The sequence below is a fragment of the Rhopalosiphum maidis genome, chromosome 1, assembly GCF_003676215.2.
Source record: "Rhopalosiphum maidis isolate BTI-1 chromosome 1, ASM367621v3, whole genome shotgun sequence".
NCBI lineage: Eukaryota > Metazoa > Arthropoda > Insecta > Hemiptera > Aphididae > Rhopalosiphum > Rhopalosiphum maidis.
In genome coordinates, this window is record NC_040877.1 from 4,850,425 (window position 1) to 4,877,020 (window position 26,596).

Here is a 26,596-nt window from a genome sequence, read left to right on the forward strand (position 1 = left end):
TTTTTAACGATGTCAACACATTTCTAGCATAATCTTTTAGGCAAATGTTGAATATTATTTGTTTAGAAAGAAAAATTATTTTAAAGTGTTAATAATAATAAAAATATGAGTTATTGATTATTATAATAATTACTTCACCGATGATAATTATTTTCATATTTCATGGTTGCAGTAGTTTGAATTTTTATACTTAAAATTTGACTATGTATATTTTTAAAATCATTAAACGGCGTATTTATTAATGAATTATAAGTCATTATAATATTCTGCTTTTTTATTTAGATTAAGTGTTTTATTAATTTTAGGAGATAAACAAGGTAATCGATTAATGATCATGTTACCATTAATGGCAATTTAATATGCAGTATAATAGTATATCGTTTTAATAAATTAATAAATTATTAAAAAAGGTATTTTTTAAAAGCGTAATTTAAAAAAAACGTCTTATTTAATAAGTTACATTCTTACATTTTATGCTCAAAACATTTATCTATACTTTTAATTTAATATTTACTTAAAAGGATTTAAAGAATGGGTGTTAAACACACTCTTATATTTGTTCCCATGCTTTAGTTTAAGTCGGAAATATTTATAATATTATGCATTATACATTTTTGTATTTTAATAACAATTCTGTGTCAATTATGTATTAATTTGAGTACAATTAAATCATTTAATTTTATAAATAATATTGATTATTGGATAATTTATGTTTTCGAAAATTAAACTTAAAGCAGTCCATTTTTTTTTTTAATTGAGTTGAGTAATAGATTGAATTGAGCTTACGTACACATTCTTATATATGTAATTTATTTACATAGTCATGAAAATTTGACTAGCTTTTACAATTTCACAATTTTTATTATTGATTATAGCTGATTTATAAACTGTCATTTCGTTAAAAATTAGTTTAAAAAATTAAATTATGGTTTTAAAAATTATTAAAAATGCCAGTTATTGCTTATATTTTAATATATTATGTGAAATATGAGTATTATTGTCTATACTCGTGGATATTATGGAGTATTGGAGTTAAACAAGAAAGTAAATAATTATAATATAATAATTATTATAACTTATAAATTAGTCAAACTAATGTTATATTTTCTAATCTGTTACTAAAATATGTTTTTATAGAAAAAATAAAAATAAAAATTAGACCATTTTAAATAAATAGAGTACAGAAAGCAGACAAACTAAAAATTGAGATTAAATCTGTTTTGTGTATTATATATTTGGACATGATTATTATTGCATTTTCAAAATGTTTATTGTAGTTGAAATTATAATACATCATGAATCATAATACATGAACTTCTCTTGTATATATTTATTGAACAGAATTGGACACATGCGCTGCAGTATTGATGTTTGCTTCTTACACAATTGCTTCTAATAATAGAGAGTGCGGACTTCAAATAAAAAAAAACGCCAAACCACAACGATCCGCTTTAATCAAAGTTTCTTCAGTGTTCCACAATGGTAAAACAACCTTCCTCCCTATAGCACTTGGGAGTATTTTTAGGGAGGGTTTTTTTTTAATTCGTCTGCATACACAATAATTTTCTTTTGGATATAGCTTAGACCCTTTTTTATGTATACATTTTCTTTTTTTATTATAGGGTGTTGACTTCAATCAACCCTTGATTTATTTTTGACTATGTCTGCAATCGTTAATTTTAAAAAACTGATGAAGCATGAAGTATTAATTATTGTATTTTACGATTTAAAGCAGATTGAATTTTGCCATTTTTGATTAATCTCGAACTTCTGCGATTTATTTCTTATTTAGGGTGCCTAAGGAAACTGTTTAAAGTAGGTGGTATTGAACATTACTTTTAATAATAATATATAATAGTAAGATACAGTTATTTATGCATAACATGTAACATTGTCTTATTGTAACATGTATAATATGCCTTAGCAGAATTTCTCAACAATATAAAATTAACTTAGATGGGTATTAAATAAAACTAATTAAATGTGTTTGTGTAAATTAATTAATTTTATTCAGTATACCTAATGAATAGTTCATGAATTAAGTATTAACGAAGTATCTATATTCAATGTGTGTATGTACTATAATAGGATTGGTTAGGTTTAAATTTATTTACAATATTTTATAATTGTATTCAATATTGGCTATGTTAAAATACTGTTCAATGGACAATCATTAATAAATCTATATAAATTGACTTAATAAAAAGTTTTCTCTTCAATTGCATTTAAAATACTCATCTTAACGCATAATACAACTATACAAGAGTTATTTAGATCATAATAGTATAAAAGTATAATAAATACAAATATTTATAAAATGTAAAGTTATGGTCTATTTTTTATTGTATTTTTAACGTTTAATTTGACAAGATTTAACTTTAAGATTAGTATAAATATGAGTATAATACAATTAATGACTTCCGTTTGTTGTTCTTTAACCTTAGCTACGTTTTACCCATTTCACAATTTACTTTCCGTAAATACGAAATAACTTACACTTGACCATTCGGGCAACTGCCCCTTCCTCACGTACACTATTCTAATAATTGATACTGTACCCACCGCTGCAGTCGTGCGTGAACACATTATTGTAATATCATAAATGGCTTCATCTAAATATATTTTTTATCTTTCATAGCTCTCGTAAAAATATTTTATACTGTGCGGCGTGGGTTAAAGTCCAAACCCTCAAATAAGTTAGTGTTTATAGTCATAAATTGAGGCTCGGTCGTCATCACTCCGAAGTCCGGATAGTCGCCTAACGATTTACTTTGTCGCTCTAACGAACTAACATGTCTTCAGTCTACTCTATATATAATATATATATATTATACATATAGTATATACGGCGATATTATTATTGTAGTGGTGGCTATATGGTCATCGCGTGGTTTTTGTGTATGCTCTCTTCACCACCGCGACATATTGTCAATTGTCCTAAACACATTTAAAAGTACCGTGCCCCTCATCTCCCACTATGTAAGGTTTTGTTTTGCTTGAAGCGCATATATATTTATAAATACATATTACATACACTGAGAAGGATGGGCTAGCAAGCGCATGCACCGGAGCTCAATACATAATATTTTTGTTGACACTGTCGTGTCGGTGTTGTTTGCACAATTCCCAACGCCGTCGCCGCCTCTGTGGCAGCTGCAGGCGCTTCGGAATGCTGATCCGATTAGACAAGTGCAAATTGTTGGAAGGGTGGCGGACACACACGGGGCCCGTAACTGCGTTATTCGCCCGCTTTTACCCTGCAGACCATGAAATTTATTGGGGGTCGGTAAACTTGACTTGAGTTCGTGGTTCGATGGAAAAAAAGTGTCAACAAATATCACCGTAATCGTGCTATATTGATATATATGTATATATAGATAAATATAGCACTATATACATAATACATATATAGTATTAATGTATGTAAGTGTTAGGATAATGTGTTGTAAACGTTTCCTCGAAGACATGATTAAAGTTTATTTTTAATTATTATTGAGTTTTATTTAGTTTTAAACTATTTTCTATTTTATTATTATATATAATATATTTATGCACTTAATAATATGTTGTACAAATCTAGTCGATTTTTTCTCTTCACGTACTGAGTGGTTTATCAGTGGTACTGCTGTGGTAGCGACTAGTATAATATGTTATCTGTCGTTCACATATTCTACTATCACTTAAAGATATGGCATAATAAACATTTTTATCGTTCGTATTTGACGATAAGTGATAATCATACTATTATAGTAATATTTTTATTAGATTTGTAAAAATTATGATGCCTTTTGCGAATCATGGTGGTGAAGCCTCAGTAATATGTAGTAAGACCTACAAATTTGACTAGTTATTTATTATTATGCTATTGTTTTTTTTTAAAAATATTTTTTATTTAATTTATGTTTTATGATTAATAATTTATAATTAAACTTGATAAAAATGAATTAATTATCTTATAATATTTGTAATTTTAATACTTACACTATTAAATATATTTGAAAATATTTTACTTTTTAAAATTAAAATAGGTAGATCACATTTCTTATTTTAAATGATTATATATTTTTAAACCACTGGTACACCGTACATATAGGATAGTTGTACATAACTAAAATGTAATAAGTTATCAATAATATGTAATTTGTAAATAAATATAAAAGTTAAGTTTACACAAATACTTTACATTGATTAATTACTCTATCAAGTATATTTTTTACACTTAATTTTAATGGGAACACTGTATGCGTTCCATTTGGTAATTTTGTTTGGTGTGCTGAGATGAAGGATTACATATATTATATAGGGGTAGATTGATTGATTCTTAAAACCCTTTTCATTTTTTTTTGTATCAAAAAATCCATTAAATACATTTTAAGTGAATAAAAGGCCGCCTTAGTCTTTAGAATAATAAATGTGAAAGGATATATAATATAATATGTTTTATTGTTAGTTAAAATATTAAAGGATCATATTGATATCAAACCTGATTTTAATTTAATTTAAATAATTTTTATCGTGGTTACGTAGGTATGAGTATATTTCTATGGAGTATATAAATTCTTTAAATGACGATTATTATTAATTAAATTATACCACACAATAATAATTATTGTATGGCCACAGTAAAATATAAAATACAATTCATAACCAGGAGGATATTTGTATTTAGTGGTTAATATTTTTATCCATTATAATAATTAACTAGCCGTCAACCTTCAATTTACTGCCTTTATTTTGTTTTACTTATAGGTAATATAAATGTAAATAAACTAAATAAATACATAATAAGTGATGACATTTTTATTTTAATGTTATAAACCTATTAATATTTTAAGTGTTATTGTAGACAGACTAAACCTTCTAGAAAACATCTTAGAGAACTCAAGTCTCTCCTTCCATCCAATATCTTCCTATCGGCATATGTATTAGTCACACTTTTATACTTTGGATGAGATCAATTATATAATTTATAACTGTCATATATTTTTCAAAATCAAAAATCAAAAATCAATAATTTATTATTTAATTATTATTATATTATAATAATTAGACATTGGTATATATTGGTATCTATCTGATATCTATTAAAAATATTATCGCATGTACCTAGGAACGATATTAAAAAACATACATGGGTGGAGAGGGTGGAAGTAGCCTTTAAAATTTTTGACTAAGTTTAGAAATGTCGAATTTTTAAATGTCGAACAAATTTATTGAGTGTTGTTTGCCAACGGAAAGTCTATCGTTGCTGAGTAAAATGTATGTTATCCCCACGATCAACTACGGATTGTCTTTGCGTGTATTCTCGTTTAAAAAAAATAAAATTTATTGAGGAGTAGTCATTAGCTTATTCTGATTATTATAAATTCTTATACATTATGTTGGCGTGAACGAGCAAATTATTTTTAACGAAATTACTGTAAATTTTCTGTGTTTTATTATTTCAGTTTTTATATTATCTACATAATATAATTGATAAATTCTATGTGTGTAGTTTTTTAAATTAAGCATCGTTACAACATCGTTTTTGTTTCGACCAGTCGTGAGTTGTCACAAAAAACAATAGTATATAATATTTGTCTTTATGCTGAAGAACTAAAATAATATTATAAATTCTAGTCTTCATATTTTCAGTTTAATTTCAATTGACCACCGTCGTTTCAAATTTTTTTGTAGGGTTAACAAAACCTGTGTGGTGGTACAGCGTTAAATAAATACCACGGTTAGTCGGTAATCATCGAACTACCTATAGGTTTGTAAACAAACGTCAATGGTAATGCGTGATCTACAGACTCACCGACGCGGCGGGCAGGTGTAGTTTGCGGAGTTTCTATATAGTTTAAACAATTTCAAACAATACGCCGATGTTGTAGCCATTAGAAAAAAATTAAAATGTGTAGATTATATGGTACATTGAATGAGGATTGTATGAGATGTGTTATCCTAGCATCATAAGATAAAAATTGTTCGGTATTATGTTATTTATTGAGTAACAATATATGATTAAAAAAAACTTTTGTGACATGGTAAATTGGTAACGTTACTGGTATGGTTATAAAATGTTTGTTTTCTGTTACTAATTTTTACATTATAGTGTTACTATACTATATTCTGGAATACTAGAAAGTAGAATCCAATCCTACTTAAAGTGTATGTAATATACGTTCAATAGCGGTTTATAAATTTTTTTTCCACTCTGCGCTTTTGTGACTACCATGAAAAACAAAACAAAAATATTCTATACATTTCAAATTATTTATTATGAGCTTTAAATCGCGGTGCTCTTAGAAAGTACTTGCGGTGCATAGTTTGGAAAGCACTGTGTTAAACGTTAAACTAATTATTTCCCTTCTACAATGTATACTTTAGTATTTATGAGAAGCATTTGCTTACTTATGGTATCTATAACTTTTTTGAAGTCATGTTACTCTTTTTCGGAATATGGTTTTATCTGTGGTCGATTTACGAGATTGGCAATGTGGAATTTTCTTGAGTAAAATGCGGAATTATGATTGACTAACGGTTTTGTAAAAAATACTTTTAAAATTGTATACATATATAAGTTGTAATTAATTTAAAATATAAATATATCCTTTCAGAAGTATTTAAAATACATTTCAATTAAATTTAAGAAAAACAAACCTTTGTCTTAATCATCAAAAAACTTTTCATACACTTGTTTAAATCATTTGTTTACTTTACTTTATATGTTATAGTTATATATTTCTCTATAAAGTCTTGCACGATTTGTACACGTGTAAGTTGTATGTATATTCGCTGCTCTTCATCGTGCTTATAGTTGGCGATTTGTATGAGTTAAAAAAAAAAAAAAAAAATTTTATTCAGTTAAAGTGTACTTATTATGTTTAAAAATACATTTCAGGGTAATTTACAAGTGGTACCGTGTCACATTTTTTGAGTGTACAGACCACAGTTGGCTTGTCATGTAATTTTGTATTTGAATACCTATCTTTGAATTTTGAATCGTTCTGAATTTACGTTTTTATTAACAGTGGGATGGAGGTTAGCGCAGTATAATGGAGCTTTTCCAATGTTTTTATTTTTAGCATTTTGAGAGTACCTTTACTAATTATTTTTATTAGTATGTTGTTTTATAAAAATATTTTCTTGACGCGTTATAATTGTAATTCTTATTCGGGAAATTAATTGAATAAAATAGTATTCAAATTTTATAATTTGACCAATTTTACAACTTTTTATTATTTTTATTATTATGATTCATAATATTGTGTAACAGCAATGAAATGTAATTTAAAAAAATATTTATAAATTAATGTCGTTATATTTATTTGACTTTAATTATTTTTAATAAAAACAAGTTATAAACGATTATTTAAATTATTGCTTAAAAATAGTTATTTTATCGCTTATAAGTATACTGATTATCTACATAGTATAATAGTTTGTATATTATAATCATATGTTTGGTGATTAATGTTTGGGAGGGGGGGTCTGTTGAGGCACTAGGTGATTTGAATTGAATCATTACAAGGCATGCTAATTTTTAATCTAAGAGGCACCTTTATTTATATTGTCTATGTACCTATATGTTTATAGATACCAATTTTGTATAATAATAATTGAGATTTGAGTTATTATTTTATATCAACAAATTTCTCTAAGCTTAATGAAAATTTAAACAATTTGCAATATTATGTTTGTTCTTAAATGCAGGGTTACTCAGAATCGTTTTATAATAATTGTAATAATACATATATATTTTTTTAATTTATTGTAATAATCCAGTACTAGGTAGGTATATATTATATCCATCGAGCTGATAAAAATAAAACAAATACTTATAATACTGTTCATGATTTATGTTCCTTGTACGGCGTTTTTTTTTTGTATGGCTCTCTTCAAATTTGAACGATATGCTTAATCGATATAGTTGAGAGAGTTTGTTTATATATTACGTATGTCAATGTTTATTATATTATTATGATCATAGTATAGTGTAATATTTTAATAGTTATTTTTTTTTTGATGTTATTGCGTTAATAGGTTACGTAAAAAGTTTCATTATTTTAATTATTACAAAAGAATATATTTAAAATGTAATAACTTAATGTACATATATAAATTAAAATACACACAAAGTATATTTTGTTTATTGTATCGTTTTTTCAATTGTTTTCAAACCAAATTAGATGTATTTTTTGATTTATTAAACTAATAGAAATAATAATATTTTTAATTGCGTGCCAGTAAAAAGTATTTAAATTATATTTTTGAGTTAATATTTCAAGTTTTAACGTATAATTAATATGTTGTATAACTGTTATTAAATTGCACGTTTTATCGTACAGTAAAATATAATATTTAAGTTGGTTTCGCTTCTGATTCCATACAATATAAATTGTTATTGTGTTTAAATGCTGATTCATTATCTTATGATTATAATTTTTCTTAATGGTCTACATCACACCTGAGTTCTGAGTATGGATAATAAGTTATATGTTATAACTAATAACAGCCATTAGAATATTTTATAGTGTTTGTATTTAAAACAAAAATGTATGTACGTATTATTTATGATGTATATTCATATCCAAAAACAAAGTTCACTAGCTGTGAAATGTTATCCATAAAATAATGTATAACACTAGGTTTTACTATACTTCTACGATGTCATCACGACGACACGCGTCGCATAATAGTATAGCTAAAATCATAGAGATAACAATATTTACTGCAACATTATAGAACTTTTCAACGAATCTCACAACGAAATTAATGTTTGTTTATTTTGAGAACGAGTCTCGCTCTTGATCCTATAACAGTGTTATATGAGTCTAATTTAGTTTCGTTTCAATATGTACAAACCATATATAACCATATATACATATATTTTTTTTAAATATATTCGATAACGAAAAAATAACATTGTATGGCCAATTTCAATACTGAAGCACGGAAAACTTGAGTTATTAAGTTCATTAAATGCAGAATTAAACATAACAACTATAAGAACTGATTTAACAAATATTACATTTTTACTTTTTTTTTAAATACTAATAAAACCACCCTACTACATACAAATGTATACATGGATATAAATGTAAATTCTGGTTGAAATCAATATAGTTTTAAAGCGGCAAGAGAAAATTACTTTTGTTTTGCGAATTTACATAGTCATTAATCATTATTCTTTTCATATATTTTACACGTGACGTACATTAGGTTCAGGTATATACATAATAGTATTATAGTGAGCAATATAATATGGTAAACACCGGGATAAACGTTTATTTTTATGCGGTCCGACAGTCGGATGACGGTCCCTGTCGCTTTTAATCGGGTTCGTAAGACGATACGCGTGACCGCAGGCAAGCGGCGAGTTTTTTCGCATACACGTTACACATATTGCATGTATTAACAATATACGTGTGCGTATCTAACGTAACGTATACCAATATGGGTTACGATATTATCGTCTATTATCGTATATAATAACATAATATACTGGGTGATGCATTTAACGTAAAACACTTATAATTTAAAAACCTATTAACATTTTTAAAAATATTTATTTTTTACATAATTTTAAGCCGTTAAAAAACAACATTTTTCCAAAGATAAACATATTTTTACTATTTTTTTTATTGTTATATCATTTTTATAAAATGTGAAGAGTATTTTTAAAGATATTGAGCGTATAGAAAACGAATTATGTACAAGTAGCTTATAAGTTATTAGTATTCAAAGCAAAGATTAATGGAGTGCGGTGGTAACGAAGTACCCCGAAAAATTTCGCGGTCTACCATTCATCGAAATATAACTAATAAGTAATAAGTAATAATTCTTATAATTAATAAGCTATTTGTCTGAAAATTAATTTTTATAGATCAAAATACTACAAATAATATTTTGCTTTGAAATATAAAATTAAAAATGTATATTGATAAAAAATAGTAAAAATATATTTTGAAATGACTAATTATATACAAGAAATATTTCAAAAACGTAAATGTTTTCTATAAAAATGAGTGTCTTATGTTTAATGGATCATTTCGTATATATTATGAAATATGTGTCACGTATCGGGTCCATATATTAATATTATAATATTGTCATCTGCTAAACCAAATATATATATATATATAGGCACTGAGGATTTTGGGTGTCGCGCGTTCATAATGCGACTACCTATACTCATATATAATTGAATATATATATATATATATATATATATATATATATGTATATGTATATTATAACTTTGCACATTGCATGGAGAATCTGGCGGCCAGCCGGCGTATGATATGATATTATACCATACGTCTTTTTTTTACGGTCACGGAATCTCGACCGACGATTTTCTCCTATATATATCATATGCGTTATAATATATAGGTGTATACAAAATATCAACACGATCTGCACTTCGCCTATATATTGTACTATATTAAAGGTTGTGACTTGGGTTAAGTTTAGTACTCAGTTTGGTCTTATTTTTATGTATATAATATATAGATGGGGTTAGATGTAGCACCTTAAGGTTAGATTATACTTATATATGGTTCAGCCGAGGGTATAAGGTACAAGTCCGCACGTCATAACAATATAATATATTTTATTTTAATACGCGAGACGGATCGTTTACACGCTGCGAGTTCGCGTACTCCATCACTCTCTCGTTCAATTTTCCATATATGTATACATATTATAATATATATTATATACGTAGTACATAAATATGATAAATAAAACCGCGTCAACGGGTTGTTATATACTTGAACGTAAATATAAACATCGTATAATCCTACGAAATAATAATATGTTTATTATAATTATTTAATTATTTAATTAATTTTTATGATATTTAATTATAATTTATTATATCGATAGTAATACGAACGGTATATTACGTCGTATCACATAATAGTGGTCGCGGAGCTGTACGCGCACCTATATGGATATTAATGGTAGTTACAAAAGTATTAAAGAGAAAAAATGTATATCATCAAGAATATCCGTGATGAAAAAAGTTGTCTAAAATTAAAAATGCCAAAAAATGGAAATGCTTAAAAAAAATGAAGAATTAAGCTGGTATTGTTTTGCTGTATAGTTGTAGGAGTTGCGTGTAGTGTGTACCATGTCATCGAGTATTAAGTCACTATAATGCATGTGTGATAACTGTTAAATATTGTAAATAAAAACGGATTTTAAGCGAAGACGGTCTGACAGCCTATATATTATTGTTATTTATTATTTTATTAACTATATTTTATGATTAATTCATATTGCTATTATACTATTAATTACCCATGAATAATATTTTTAAATTATAAATAAGAATTTATAGTTTATTAAACAAATTATCAAATTATAATTACTTATAGGTACTAACAAATTAAATAAATTATGATTAATTAGTGGTTATTGGTTCGCGGTGTCCGTTTTGTGTTTGGTTTTGTTTTCAAACACAGTCATTGAGTTCGACAATGCGGTTTGAGTGTCGTCTGGCGCGTGTGCGACGAATATATTATATTATTATTATTTGGCCAGAATGCCGAAGCGCGCGTCATCATTAGACTATATTGATGGTGGTATTATAACCAAGCACTGCAAGAAATACCACGTATACCGTAAACCACGCGTATACGTATATGCAGACGTGGAGGGAGCAGATGCGCGCGTGCGGTGCCGCGTCCGGAAGCACGACGTACGCGTGTCGCGCGCGCGACGTTACAAGACAACTCGGTGGCGGACGTATTTTTATAATATTATTATAATTTATAATAATAATAATAATAATAATAATATGATATATTGTTGTTGTTCACGCGCGCGAAGCGAATCCTAACTGCCGTCCTCCCACCCTAATTGTCCATTACTTCGCGCACAAGAACGCCGCCGCGACCACCCAGCGATCACTGTCGTGTTTTGATCTGCAGCCACCGCGCGCCGACAACCCTTGATTCATGTGTGTGTGTGTTTGTTTTTGTTTTCGGGTCCACAACAACAGCAGCCGCCGCCGTCATCTCCCGCCGTCGTCCCGTGCCACCGTCGCCGCCGTGCCGACGAAGAGGAAGGGGAAGACCGACACCGTCACCGGACCAGTGCCGTCGTCGTCCCACTGCCGCCGAACGGAGGCGGTCGCAACGGCAGTAGTGCTGCAAACCCGGAACAGTCCGCCCGCAGTCGGACGCACCGCACTGACGACACGCACGCGTCGTACGCCACCGCCGCAAAGGTCGAAGACGAAGTTCGTCGTTTAACACGCGGTCGCTTGCCTTTGCCGACGACAACTGACCACGAATCAGCTACAGCTGCGGCTCTCGACTACCGCAGACGACGGTACGGCATGTACGCCACGGCAACCGTAACTGCGGACGACCGTTACGGACACCGGTACGGGCTGTCCTCGGGCTTGACGACGCAGGACCCGAAGACTTCGTCGGCAGCCGCAGCGTTCTTTTTGAGGTCAGTGCTACGTTAATAAAACTCATAAATTATATAGTGTTTTAAGAGAACGATATGCATACTTAGGGCCACCGCATATATTTACATATATTACGGGATAAACGATTTCGGCTCGATTCTAAAAATAAAAACCTTCTCAAAAATTCTATAGTGATTTTTATATTCTGGAAGTGATATTTTGGAGATAATTTTCGCCTATCATGTGTGGTAACTGGTAAAGGGTCACGTCTCTTGTTGTGGGGTTTCATAATATTTACACTGTGCAATACGCCAATAAAGGACACGTCTCATGATGTTTGTCACAGACATGCAACTGCAATTCGCCATCACTCTATGCTATTAATTACATAAAAACTCTTGTTTATAGCTACTTTGGTTTCAATAATAACTAACAAAAAAAACAGAAGAAATATATTATTTTTTTTTTTATGTGTACAAGTTTTATTTTACGAACATATATGATACTTGATGATATCTATATATAAGCATAATAATATGGATATAACTAGGTTAAAAACAATTTAATAAATATGGCACAAAGAGCAACCCTTATGAGAAGTTTGTTGGGACAAGGTGACATGATGTTAAAAAAAGGGACAATTTCGTTTTTCGTTATTACTGTATGTGTTTGTTTTCGTCTCATTAACGCAAAACATAACAAATTTAACTTCTGTAGAATCAATTTTATATTGTTGGCCTAATGCTTAAATATTGGTGTATTTATCTATTATCAAACTTTAATGTAAGTACCTAATAACATTATCAACTAAGCTTAAGCGTCATGAATTTTTTTCGATACTATAATTTTTAGACGAGATATGGTCATTTTTAGTTTGTAACATTTCACATACTCATATATATTATATCTTGCTTTGAAATTAAGATATGGTATACAAGCCGATACTTAAGCACAAACAATGTTTTGATCTTTAAATTTGATAATATAGGTCAATTCGCTCTAATATTTAAGCTGAGATCAATAAATTGGTTCTTCTGAATTCAAATTTGATACGTTTTACAATTTTGAGACGGAAACAACACGTGTATAAATAGCGTCTTTTTAATAAGTTTAATATAATATTATGTACACTTATTGACGTGCATAGGACGTAATTGCCGTGATTGCTTGGGCTCCTCCTGTTATTTTGTAATTGAGTCTCTAAATTGGAAATAATTTTTTCTTTTAATAATGTTGTTATGTTTATAATTATTATATGTGTATTATATTAAAAATGATAAAAAAATTGAATTATAAATACCTAAACATTTATAACAATTTATTCGAATTCTTAGAAGAGGGCCCAAATAAAGTAGTGTGCTCAAAAATTCTCTAAAATTTTACTTGAAATTCGGATTTACACGTTTTTTTTGCGCTCCAATCCTCAACTCTATTAAATATTTTATTTTAAGATTTTGGTTGATAATGTTGATCGTGCGATTTGACAATATTATAAGTTATATAACAATTAATGATTCATCAATCGAAAACAACGAGCGATAGTTAATACATTATGAAAAATGCTTCATGTGTCACCAAAATATACTGTACGTGTTATTGTTCTTGATCACATAGTTCATTGAAATGGATAAACATGTATGATAGTAATACTAAAATAATTATAAATTACCGCGTGAGTGTATCTGTAATATGTATTAGATACCATACTGAACTATAAAATAATATGCATACGCATGTTTTTAATTGTGTTATAGTCGAGTTGGTAAAAACAAATTTATGAAGTTCATACATGTTATAGTATTATATAATTTAATATAAATTGTAAATACTTGTTACGAATTCAAAAATCCACAATTATTGTTTTTGCATAGCAAGCATTTTAAACATCGACTCAATTGAATATAATATGTAATGTCTGTATTAGTCTGTATTGCGAGTATCTGAAGTGTGTTTGATAATCATATTGTAGTTATTATACCCATGAACCCCTCAAGTTTATAACTACATACAGTGTGTCATATACGAATGTATACGTGGTTAGTTGGTATCTCTAATAACAATCATTTTGATATTGACAAACTTTTGGTCTCTTGCCCCGGGTGGTCTATGGAGTTACAATTTATAAATGGCAAACCATATTTATTATTATCGTTGGATTGTTTCATTATGTTATAACTTCAAAATGCTATAATAAATTATAAAACCTATAACATGTTTATTGATAAACATACATTCTAATGTATTCATTAATTATGAACCCGCGATAGCATTAAAAGAGGAGCTTTTAGTTATAATAAATAATTGAGGCAAATGTATTATAAAATGTTTGGAAATTAAAGTACCATAAATTCCTAAACGTGTACCTACATTCAATTTATAATAAGAAAATAATTCATTTGAGACCCAAAAATAAACGAATTTTTTTTTTTATAAAAAAATGTTTTTCTGAATAACATATTATTTCTTTAACATTTTAAAGTATATAGGTATTTCAAATTCAATTAAGTGCTTATTGCGTGAACAACTTTGGGATATAATTATCGTTTAAAGATCCCAATCATTATGTATTTTATTATTATAGGGGTGATATGTTATTTATTTTAATACGAATGCTATCTTACTTCTGATTCTTAATACCACTCTAACAAACATAAAAGAGCTTAGTTGAAATAATTATATTGATATTTACGTTTAGTAGAAAACATGATAGAAATAACATATGAATTATACTTTATTTTGCATTTAAATTACTTTAATTTAAAATAAGATTTTTAATTTACCCTAATATTTATTTCACTATACTATTATTACTATTATGACTATAGTCTTTAAGTTTATAAATATATTATAATAAATTAGACACACCAAATACTTGTAAAATAAAATAATTACATTTTTTTTTTTACTATTGTTTAAAATTTAAAAATTTAAATTTATTCTTTATTCTATGCATATAACGTTAAGACTTTAAACGGATATATTCAGTAATATAATTAAGGGCTTTTAACATTAAAATTTATTATATCATAATAATAATTTCAAATTATTGTTTGGTTAAAAATATTTGATCACTCTGCAGCAGTGTCAAATAAACATAAACGTTTTGTTTTTTTTTGTATACGGAATGTACAAGTATTATCTTAAATAATAAAGCGATAGTTTCCGTTCATATTTTATTGAAAGAAATCAAATTGTACAATAATAAAAGCAGCGCATTCATAAAATTAAATAATACGTATTATTTAATTCAATACATTTGGAGCATAACAATTTCTTATAATATTATCTATTACTTTATTATTTTTTTTTAGTATAAATAGTTTAAGGCTATTCATTAGCCGTATAGCTAAAATTAGTCGTGTTGGATGCATTTTTTCGTATGCATTTGATTCTGTCGAAAATGTTGGACATCCGGTAATATAGAAAACAACATGTTTCAAATGTAGTGAAGCAAAAAAAAAAAACAATTGACGTGTTGCACTATTCATGCGATCATCTCCGTCCATGCCATTAGTTCCATATACATTTTTAATGGTGCAAAAGGGACATGGTTCCCATAGGACGGGGGTTTTGATGGTTCGTTGATCGTCTGGTCGTTGTTTTTTGTTATTGTTCTTTTTGTATCCGTAATATCCGTATCCGGCTTGTGAAAACTATTACAGAAAGTAGATAACATAATGAAAATCGCAATGATAAACTCTATTATAATATAAAGATACTGCACTGTTCTATTTAAGACTTGGAGTATAATTCACAATATTTCTATACTGCAGTATCATTGCATAATGTATAATTTTTAATTCGTATTTTTATATATTATTATGTACAGTGTATAGAATACTTCATGTTTTGGAATCCTACATTTTAGTTACATATTATGCAATTAAACTCATTTGTTAAAACTAAAAATATATTTACTAAAGAAATATATAAAACACAAATTTTTTTTTTATAAAAGGCATTCATATACACAAATTATTAGAGAAAGTTTAAAAATTTAGTGAGTTATATAAATAATTAAATATTATTTCAAAAACGTATTCATTACATTTTTATTTTTATGAAACATAAATTTAAACGCTAAATTATGATTAAGCTAATTTCTGAAATGTAGTAAAGATCAAAGTGCTCTTCATATTGTCTTATATAATAGGTAGGTAGTGGTGTTATAAAATAGTTCAATAGTTGTAGATTTAATAGATGTATAGATCTATATAATTATTGTCTAATTAAAATATTTAGGACGAAATGTAATTATTATTTTTGACGATTTTCATAATTCTATATAACTATCCATAAAAATAATAATATATCTGACAGTGTTCACAATAAAATAAAAAGATTTTTATTATTAGTTATCGAAAATAATGTAAAATAATATAGCATTTTATCATGATAAAATGGTATAATATGGTATCGTATTTATTGTCTTGTAACTTACAATTTTCTGAACTTATTCTGAAATATTTTGGTGGTAGATAGCGTACTCCGTACTATTTTTCAATGAGTTGTGTTATACTTAAATTAATAAAATATAAGATTGTTATAGTCTAAACTATAACTAAGTACTGTGTACAGCATACTTGTATATCGATAAATTATGGAAATAATTAATTTTTGTTTTTTTTGCTACTCTTCCAATGTCAGTGAGATAGTGGAACACATGACCATTTCTTTGAGCTTTTCTTTATGGGGTTCTACCGAAAAACTCGATTATCATTATCGCATTTTAGGTATATATGCTTCAAGGGGAGAAGGACTTGTTATGAAGTGTAGTGTCGGTCTGGTGCACTCTAAATAATTCATAAGGCCCATAAATCAGACTGCATTAATTAAACTACGTATATATAATATAATAATACGTGTGGTGGCGAAAGATGGAACACCAATGCAACCGGGGATCGTCATCATCAAATCGGTAGAATTAATAAGTACTTATTTTATTAATATTTATTAAAAGAGGGTTCATGCAGCAATTGCGTGTGTTTTCTCTCTGCAATGTCTTTCTTGAACGATTAATTTATTTATTTTTACAACAGTTTTATGTTATATGCCATTTATAATATGCTTGAAATATTAAAGCATTAATATTCTGGTTAACGTATTATATACATATTCTTAACAAAATAAAATACCAATAGATGCAACCCAATGTAAATGGTTTTTATTAAAATCTTAATAGGTATTTATAGTATTTTTGTATTCAACTAATGGAAATAAAATTCAACGAAACTCTTTTTTATCATAATTGAGTCATTATTAAAAAATATAATTTATTTTGTATTAATATAGGTATAATAGTGTATTTCCAACTGTTATGTATTACAAATCCTGAATAATTTCACAACAAACAAGTGATTTAAATATAATTTTTAGTTTATTTTCGGCTTAAAAAACTACTGACTTTCAACATTTTGTTTGTGCTCAGTAAAAAAAGAAAAAAAATAACAACATTGTTTTGAAATACTACTTTGTTCTTTTTATTTTAAGAATAATATAGAATACATAATTAAACGTATAACTAAATATTTATTATTAATTATAAAATTAAAGGGAACAATATAAACAAATTTTGACAGGATAATTAAATAATAGTATAGTTTCTCATAAAACATTGCGAGTATATTTTGTTATAACTTAATATTACAATGTAACACTAAATTCATTTAAAATGTTCTAAAAACACTTTTAATAAATATTAATAAATAAATGTTTCACTAATATTAATGATTGCTGCAGCTTGCATAATACATATTGATTTTTAATATTTTGAAATATTTTAATAAATAATTAAAAAAATATATTTTATCGATCTAATCATTGATTTATAGTAGATATTATAAGTTAGTGTGTTTTTATTTTAGGCCAATTTTTCATTATTTGTCAAAATTTTGGAATCTCAATAAATATAATTTGAAAATTTTAACGACGTTTCTTTGTTGTTCGTTTTTTCTTTAATTAAACTTGGAAAAATCGTTCTATACAGTATAAATTATGGTGACATAAAGTATTTTTGTAAAGCTAAACATATAGAATAAGCATATAATATATACTATAATAATGGGTTCTCGACGATTGTCAGTTAATTATCCGTAACACATGAGAGGAGCACACGTATTATTATTATTATTAAGGGGTTTCGCATGCGCTCGGCGTGTAAACCAAACAGATTAATGGGTGGTAACGATGGCGTGCGGTTATGCGAGGGTCGTCTTTTTCGTATTGTATTTAAGGAGTGAATAATATTGTTATAAATCAATCAATAACAATTTTAATTCGTTAAGTCAATGTGCTTGTTATATTCTATAATTGTACAATTCGATGCACTAAGTTAAATTGTGTGCAGAAATACACTATAGTTACTATACATTTACTCATATGTATATGCACGTAACATGTATAATATATATTATGTATTAAAATGTTATTTATTTAATACTCTGTTATATAAATTAATTTTTAAATACATGCTGATGACTGACATCGTACATAATATATATTATTATATAGCATAATCATTATTCATTATTGATAAATATTAAAAGTTCAGTTGAAGTAAATAAATCATTTAAAAACTGAGAATAAATTTATTTCAGTAAAATACATGATAAAAATGAGTGGGTTTGGTATAGATATACAATTAAATTCAGTATAATACGTATGTTGTATAGCTAATATGTATTAATCATATAGATAACAGTTAAATGTTAAAAAAAGTATATACCTATTCATTTTTGATTTTATGGTTTATGTATTTTGATGCATATTTAAAAATAATGTTTCATATAATTTATAAGACGGTATGTATTGATGTACAGTAAGATATTATTGTATCAATAATCGTTAATTATGTTCGATATTATTTATCAAGGCTCGGGACTTTATGTGCTTAAAATCTTAAAAATATGCGCATACATACACACCAAAAAAATATCAAAATATGTGCTTTAATATGCATTTACTTTTAATTAAAAAATACATACTTATTCAAATTTAATTTAAAAAAAAACATATCTTGTACATATTACTAAAAATTTATATTTTATACATACTATATTATTAAAAAAAAAATGTCAAACTGTCGAATGGATCTTTGGATTTTTCAACACTCAGCATCTTCTATATCTAGCAATTACAACTTTTATGTATTAAAAAATAATCATTTTATAATTATAATTATGTACTTATCTGCGTTAGGTAAGTAAAAATAATATTGTATTCAGAGCTAAAACTAAAATGGGTTCCCCGTAACGCTATTGATTATTGCCTAATTAGTATTATTGCCGAAAAAATCATGTAGATAAAATTGATTAATTGACTAAAAATATGATTTAAGAGTGAATAATCAAAAATTATTTTAAAATATGCAATAAAAATCAATAAATCTTAAAAATATGTATTTGTAGAAAAAAATTCCAAAATATGCAATAACATATGCACAATAAACTTTTAAACTTTAACTCCTAACACCACAACATAAATTTGTACCGTATTAGATTTATTCTATTTACTTCCCGAACAAATATGCAAATGCATAAAGTCCCGAGCCCTGTTTATAAGTAAAAAAAAAATATATATAATTATATCTAATTATAAATTAAAATTATTACTGTGAATGCTTCGCGGTTTTTGTATGTTTAATGAAAAAATAATCTATAGTATTAATTTACCTGTAATGTATGCCAACTGAAAATTAATAGTAATATGTCTGTATTAATTGATATGAAAAAAATGTGTCACGTGCCATGTGCTTTGTTGTGTAGTCGTGTTTTTTCTCTGAACTACAGTTGAGTAATCGATTTGTTTTTGTCACCACTCACCACCCTACTGAGATACAAGATTTCTACAGGTAGGTATTATGAAAAAATCGTGAGCATCTAATGAAGAACACATGTTTCAATTTGTTATGCAAACTGTGTATGTAAATATATACAACCCCTGTCTTACTATATTATGACTATTCCAAAAATGAAAATAATGATTAATATTTTCATCGTGTTCTCCCAGAGACTTAAATAGGAATCGTTCTTATAGTTGAAATGGGTTAAATTAAGTTAATAACTTATTTTGGAATTAGATTTTAGATTTTTCTTTTAATGTGCAGCACTTGCATTATATTCTATTTAAAAAAAAATAACGGTTTTTAAAATTATTTATTTTTCTAAGAATTATAGATAGATTTTAATTTTTAAACGTCTTGAGCAATTATAAAATACATTAGGTTAGTCTGGATCAACTGCGAACATAGTGCTACGCATTATTTGTTGACGAGGAATATGTAATGCAAAACGGATTGTATAGATGGAAATTTAAAATGAAGTATTCGCAGGTATTGTGCGATGAGATAATAATAAAGTCCGGTTTTTTTTATAGCGATCTCATAAATAGTTTTTCCCCGTTGCAGCAATGTGCAATGGATCGTTATTCGTTTGATTATACATATATATTATATACACGATATACGCATATGTACGTGCAAACCTCTGTAGTCGGTGCATATTTTACGATTTATATTATTATTATTTTGGCATCTAGAATTTTTTTATGTTCAATACTCCAATATATAAATAAATTGATAAAAATAAATATATTGTTTAAAGTTTAGTGTTCATTTAGTAGTCTTAATAACTTATAAAATGTTTATTATAATATTTTCATTTTAAATAAAAATGAATGTATTTTTGTTTCGTTACAATTTAATTACTATATATATAAATTCAACATATATAATTTTTATTTTTGATTAAAACATGTCGACATATCTTTGTATAATATTATAATTATAGTATAATATTACTATTATTATGTACAAATTGGATCGTTTTACTTGATTTCATGATTATTATTTCTATAACCCTTGTATTTTAGTATTACTATATTGTTATTAGCTTATTACTTACTTACTTAAAATTATTTTTATACACCATTTTAACTTTTTTTTCCATTTTCTTTCAAACGTTATCACGATGAATGTCTTTCTGATGATTATCACGTGCCTGTATAAATGTGAAGTGAGCGTGTGTCGTGTGCAGGAATGATCGATTGTATTTTTAGTTTCTTTCTGTGTATATGTTTGACAAATCAAAATGTTTGTGATAATAATAAATTCTAGCTTTATAATAGGTAATATTATTACTTTTTTGTTTGAATATTAGAGACCTTTATAAAGTCCCTTAGTAAAGATAAAATGCTACAACTAGAAACTATATTCACTGTGACAATGGAAATAGTGATGGATAACCACGTAAAATGAATAATGAGTTCGTTGCAGGTTCGTTCAGAATATAAATTCAACAAGCTCAGTGTCGACCAATGGTCGTAACGTATAACACCTATGGGTTAGTATAGTCCATGTAGTATGTACCATATAATAGAGGGTTCAACAAACACGATGGTGTTTGTGTGAGCAGTGATGAATGTATATACAGTACAGCATGCTATTAAGTTATAAAACTAGTTTTACATAAAATGTTCTATTGTTAATATATTATTTATCTTTATTTTTGTCTGGATTATAGTACTTAAGTAAGTAGGTATAAACGTGAACTTTTTGTACGAAAAGATGGAAATCAAATAGTATAATATTAGGGATATGTGATAGAATTGTACCAATCATGTATTCCATGGTGTTAAATTAGTAAAAAAAAAGGCGAAAAACATTTAAGTAGTTTTAATGTAAACTATTTGTGGGTCTTGTAGATATTATTTAAAGTTAAAATCAATAAAAGTACCTATGTTTTAGTTACTTGAGCTTATTTAACAAATACATAAATCGATGAAACATGAGATGACGATGGTAACTTTTGTAAATATATTTTAAATCTGATTCCAGTTTTTTATTTAAACTATAGATGGTATCCTTAAAAAAATTATAAAAATATGTTAATTAAATAGAGTTCACATTATATTTATATTTTATAGAAGATCTAAAAAATAGTATTTTAGTTTATTAGGACTATTAATTATTTTTATTGTTTGAAATATAACATTAGTTTGTTAGATTAGGTAATTAGTTTTTGATTTATTTTAAAATAACTGAAATAACTGAACGTCTGAATAATTAATATTTAAACACTATTATGCATGTATCTGGCATCACGTAATATACATATAATTATTAAATAACAATACGAGAGTTGTGATAGGTGGGGTACACTGGGAGGATCGTGTATAAAAACAGTGATGTTTTGTGCTCACGTTTTGTGTGCTTTTAAATTAGTAAAATGTTTGATGTATATTGTCATCATTACGTTAAGACTCTCTTGGACGACGTGACACAAAAATTGTCACCGTATAATATACCAAACACATAATCCAAAAAAAAAGAAATAAAACGAAACTACAAACGGGTCACGAGCTATCATTAATTAAGTGTACTACCACCATCCCCGCCACTAACACCAGAGTCGTGGATCCACAGCCGCCGCTTGTGATATATTGTAATAATATCGTAGCGTACAATCTCACGCCATCCACCATCGGGCTCGTGCTCTTCGTGATTTTCTCCGCGTCCATCGCCATCCCTACCGTTTGCACACTTCGGCGACATTTAATACACACGACCCGTTCCATTTTCTACGTTCAATATTTTATTTTATTATTTTTTTAATTCTACATTTCTACTAACTACATTTTAAAACCAACAGGTATACATCATATTTAAAATACTATATAAAATATTATTGTAAGTATTCAGCTTATTATTTAAAAGAGTTATTTAAAGTTAGGTTAATTTAATGAATTTTTTTTTTGAAAATACAAATAAGAGAAAAATATACATTTGAATAACATTCAACATTATCCACATATTTTGTACTTATTAAAGGTAAAATAAATTTAAAGAATAAATAATCAGTGTTATTAGAAAATATAATCGTAAAATAAACAGCTAAGAATTTTATTTATTAACGAACGTGATAGTTTTTCATCATGTTTTCTTTTCAAATTGAATTAAATCGTAATGGAAATAAAAAAGACCTTTTTGTCGTTATTGCAAGCATATTTTGTGCAAGTGAACTTTCAAAAATCTGTGCTCCATAAAACTAAATTGTTATTACTTATTGTTATTGCTTAAATATGAAACAATACAGGATATATAATACACAGAGCACGCTCGTTTTCAGTTGATACTTGCATCAGGGAATAGGGATTGTTGAAATCAGACTTTCTTAATATTAAAATCATATCACTAAAAAAGATATTTACTATTTAGAATATATTTTATTAACAGAATATCGTTATTACCTTAGTTTATTTTTATTAAAATGTAGTTCTTTTTAAAATTGAAATAGTCGCCTACAGATTTCGAATTTACTGTACAATTATATTGTCGTAAAAAAATAATTAGAATTATTTTTATGTTTCTTATTCTGAAATAGGTTGGTACTTATTTAATATTTTGTAATTATTTATTAACTTATTTAATTAACAATAAATTGTTTAAATGCTAATTTCATAAATGCTTAAAATGAATAATTAATGAGTAGTATTATGATTATATATATCAGATAACGTACAGCTAATGTATTTTTTTTTAAATTATGGTTTTATTTTAATACCATAAATTTAGTTATGTACACCTTTTGTCTTATATTTTCGTCTTATAAACTTTCAAATTTGTTTGTCTTTTCTTTCCATCTTCTATTATCAATGGATTATGTACCAGCTACTTTATTCAATGCACAGGCAACAGACAGGAGTTTTCTATATTAAACGTTTTTTATGCTTGAGCAGTAGTATATATAATATTGTGTTAATAGAATCATTAAACCCCATAAGCATAGAATGACGAAGGGGGTGTGGTGGTTGGAATGGACGTATTCTCTGCGTGAACAATGGGCTGGAATGAGAGCAAAATAAGAACAATCAGGCCATTAAAGTTAGTAGTCTTCATTTGCCACGAATTCAACTTATCATTTCCCGCCATCAATCTGGCAGATTACTCCGGGAAGTTTGTACATATAGGGCTTTCCATTATTATATGCACTACAATCATTGTTCGGTTGCATTAAACTAAAAATCTAATACATACAATAATGATACCTATAGCTCATACAAATAAAAATAAATTCGAAGGTTATAAAAATATGTAGCATTATAATTATAAATTTAGGTATTTACAAATTAAAAGTTTAAAGCTTTAATCTAAATTTTATCATTTTTTTTTTATTGTTTATAAGTATTGTATACTTTGTATAATATTTAAATCTTTTATGATTCATAAATGATATAAATTACAATTTTTAATTTACTTTTGTCGCGCCGCAGTTAAGTTACTTATTTTATTCTTGTCAACGATTTTAAGGTTAGACATTTTAGTTATGGTTATTCTTATCTGATCGTTTTTGTTCTTAGTTTTAAACATTACACGAAGCAAATGGTTTTAATACTTGTTTATACACCATTAGTATGTTTTTAACGATGGTTTGAGAAATTTATTGTTAGTATATACTTTACTCTCGTGTACATGTTTTATGTCAATTGCCTGACCCTAGTGAGTAGACAACAGGTAAACGCCTAGGAATAATATTCTGATCTTAAGATATTTGTTCATTGAAATAAAACATAATTTTCTGTAGAATAGAACCATAGGTTAACATCGTTTATTTCATTATTTTATATGATTTTATTTGAATCGTATGATTAAACAATTTAAATAATTTTTGCAAGAATCCAAACTAAATTTTTCCCATTTAGGTCCATTAAATTAAAATAGCTTAATTTATTATTCATTTGAAACGCATAAGGTACATAGTTGAAAATTTATAAATGTTTTGAATTAACCAGTTTTATTTAAATAAAATATATAGTATGTAGGCTTATAAAATATACATATACTATTAGTACAATGTTAACTAATTTGTATTCTATAAATATTTAAAAATTAATTTCCTTTAAAGTTTACATAAAACTGGTTACTACAAAACATTTTTATACACTCAACTATGTACCCCAAAAGAATAATTTAGCTATTTTATTATTGTATACATATATTATACATTAACTATTACAGTTTGATTTAATAATATTAAATCAAATGTTTTTTTAAAGTGCATTGTATCAATAGCGTAATTTAGTTATTTTTTGTTTAAGAATAAATATAACACACAATAATTATAAAAACATGTCTTTAATTATTTTAATATTGATATTGTTTAGTAAAATTAAAAATTAAAAACTAAAAACAAGATCTTCACTAAGTTTAAATGTTTTATTTTACAAAAATAAATTATTGAATTTATAGAATTCACACCAGTTTACAATAACACATGATTTAAATTTGTTCATTTAATATTCTGAATGTTGTGTAAATACTCTATTATGTTTTATAAAAACCATTATCTTATCACTTAAAAATAAGGGTATATGTGTAGCCAAGTAGGTATAAGTAGACTCGTAGATATACCTTGTTTATTTTGAGCATGTTGTTATTCTTTAAATTATGTATTATTATTTTAAAAATATTTTATAACTGGTTTTATTAATTTTGTAGTTGAAGAAGTAAATCATTATATTCAAGCATATAAAGGTATATTTATTTACCATAATTTATTTTTATATATAACAGTACTACACTCATTGGTATAATAACAATTTCATACAAGCTTTTCTATAAACAAACGTGTTTTTGTTTTAATATGTACTGATATTACTGGGTTAACTAAAGAAATTATAGTTGCTGTTACAATTTTGAATTTTTTGAGGAATTCTTGTATATATTTGGTGGGTACTTTAAATGAAGTACCTAAATGAAGTATTTTTTAGATAAACAATTGTATATGTACCTACTGGTTTTATTTTTGGCTTTACCTCAGCCCCCCCTTTCTCTAGAAAAAAAAACAGAGTAAGCAATTAGACTTGTTTCATAAGAATTATTATTGTTACGAAAAAGGTGCTGCGATAGCTTGGGAAAAGCAATTTATACGCAAATCTGTTTTACAACAAAACTGTCCACCAGGGAAAACGAAAAAGGCTTACAAGAAACGAATAAGAAAAAACATGAGGGGATATTTTTTTCTTGAAGAACTTGTGTAAAATACGAAAATAATTTCATTGCAGATGTTGTAATTAAAAAAAATAAAATAAACCAAAACTAAATATACTTTGGAGAAGAAAAAGTTAATTATCATTATATTATTATTTTTGTTGTTTGTTTTTTGTTAAGCAACCTAGAATAGAGTTCTATAA

At 26.7% G+C, this 26,596-nt stretch overlaps 1 protein-coding gene across 3 annotated transcripts in view; it reads left to right on the top strand.

Annotated features, from left to right (window-relative positions):
• The window catches only part of LOC113548177 (kinesin-like protein CG14535), a 162,468-nt gene that overhangs the window by 17,368 nt on the left and 118,504 nt on the right, over positions 1-26,596 (top strand). For 2 of the 3 annotated variants that reach the window (XM_026948911.1, XM_026948913.1), the window contains exon 4: positions 11,993-12,450. In XM_026948911.1, coding sequence (XP_026804712.1) covers positions 11,993-12,450 — 458 coding nt within the window. The remainder of the gene's footprint in view (positions 1-11,992; positions 12,451-26,596) is intronic. The other variant, XM_026948912.1, reaches the window with a different exon arrangement.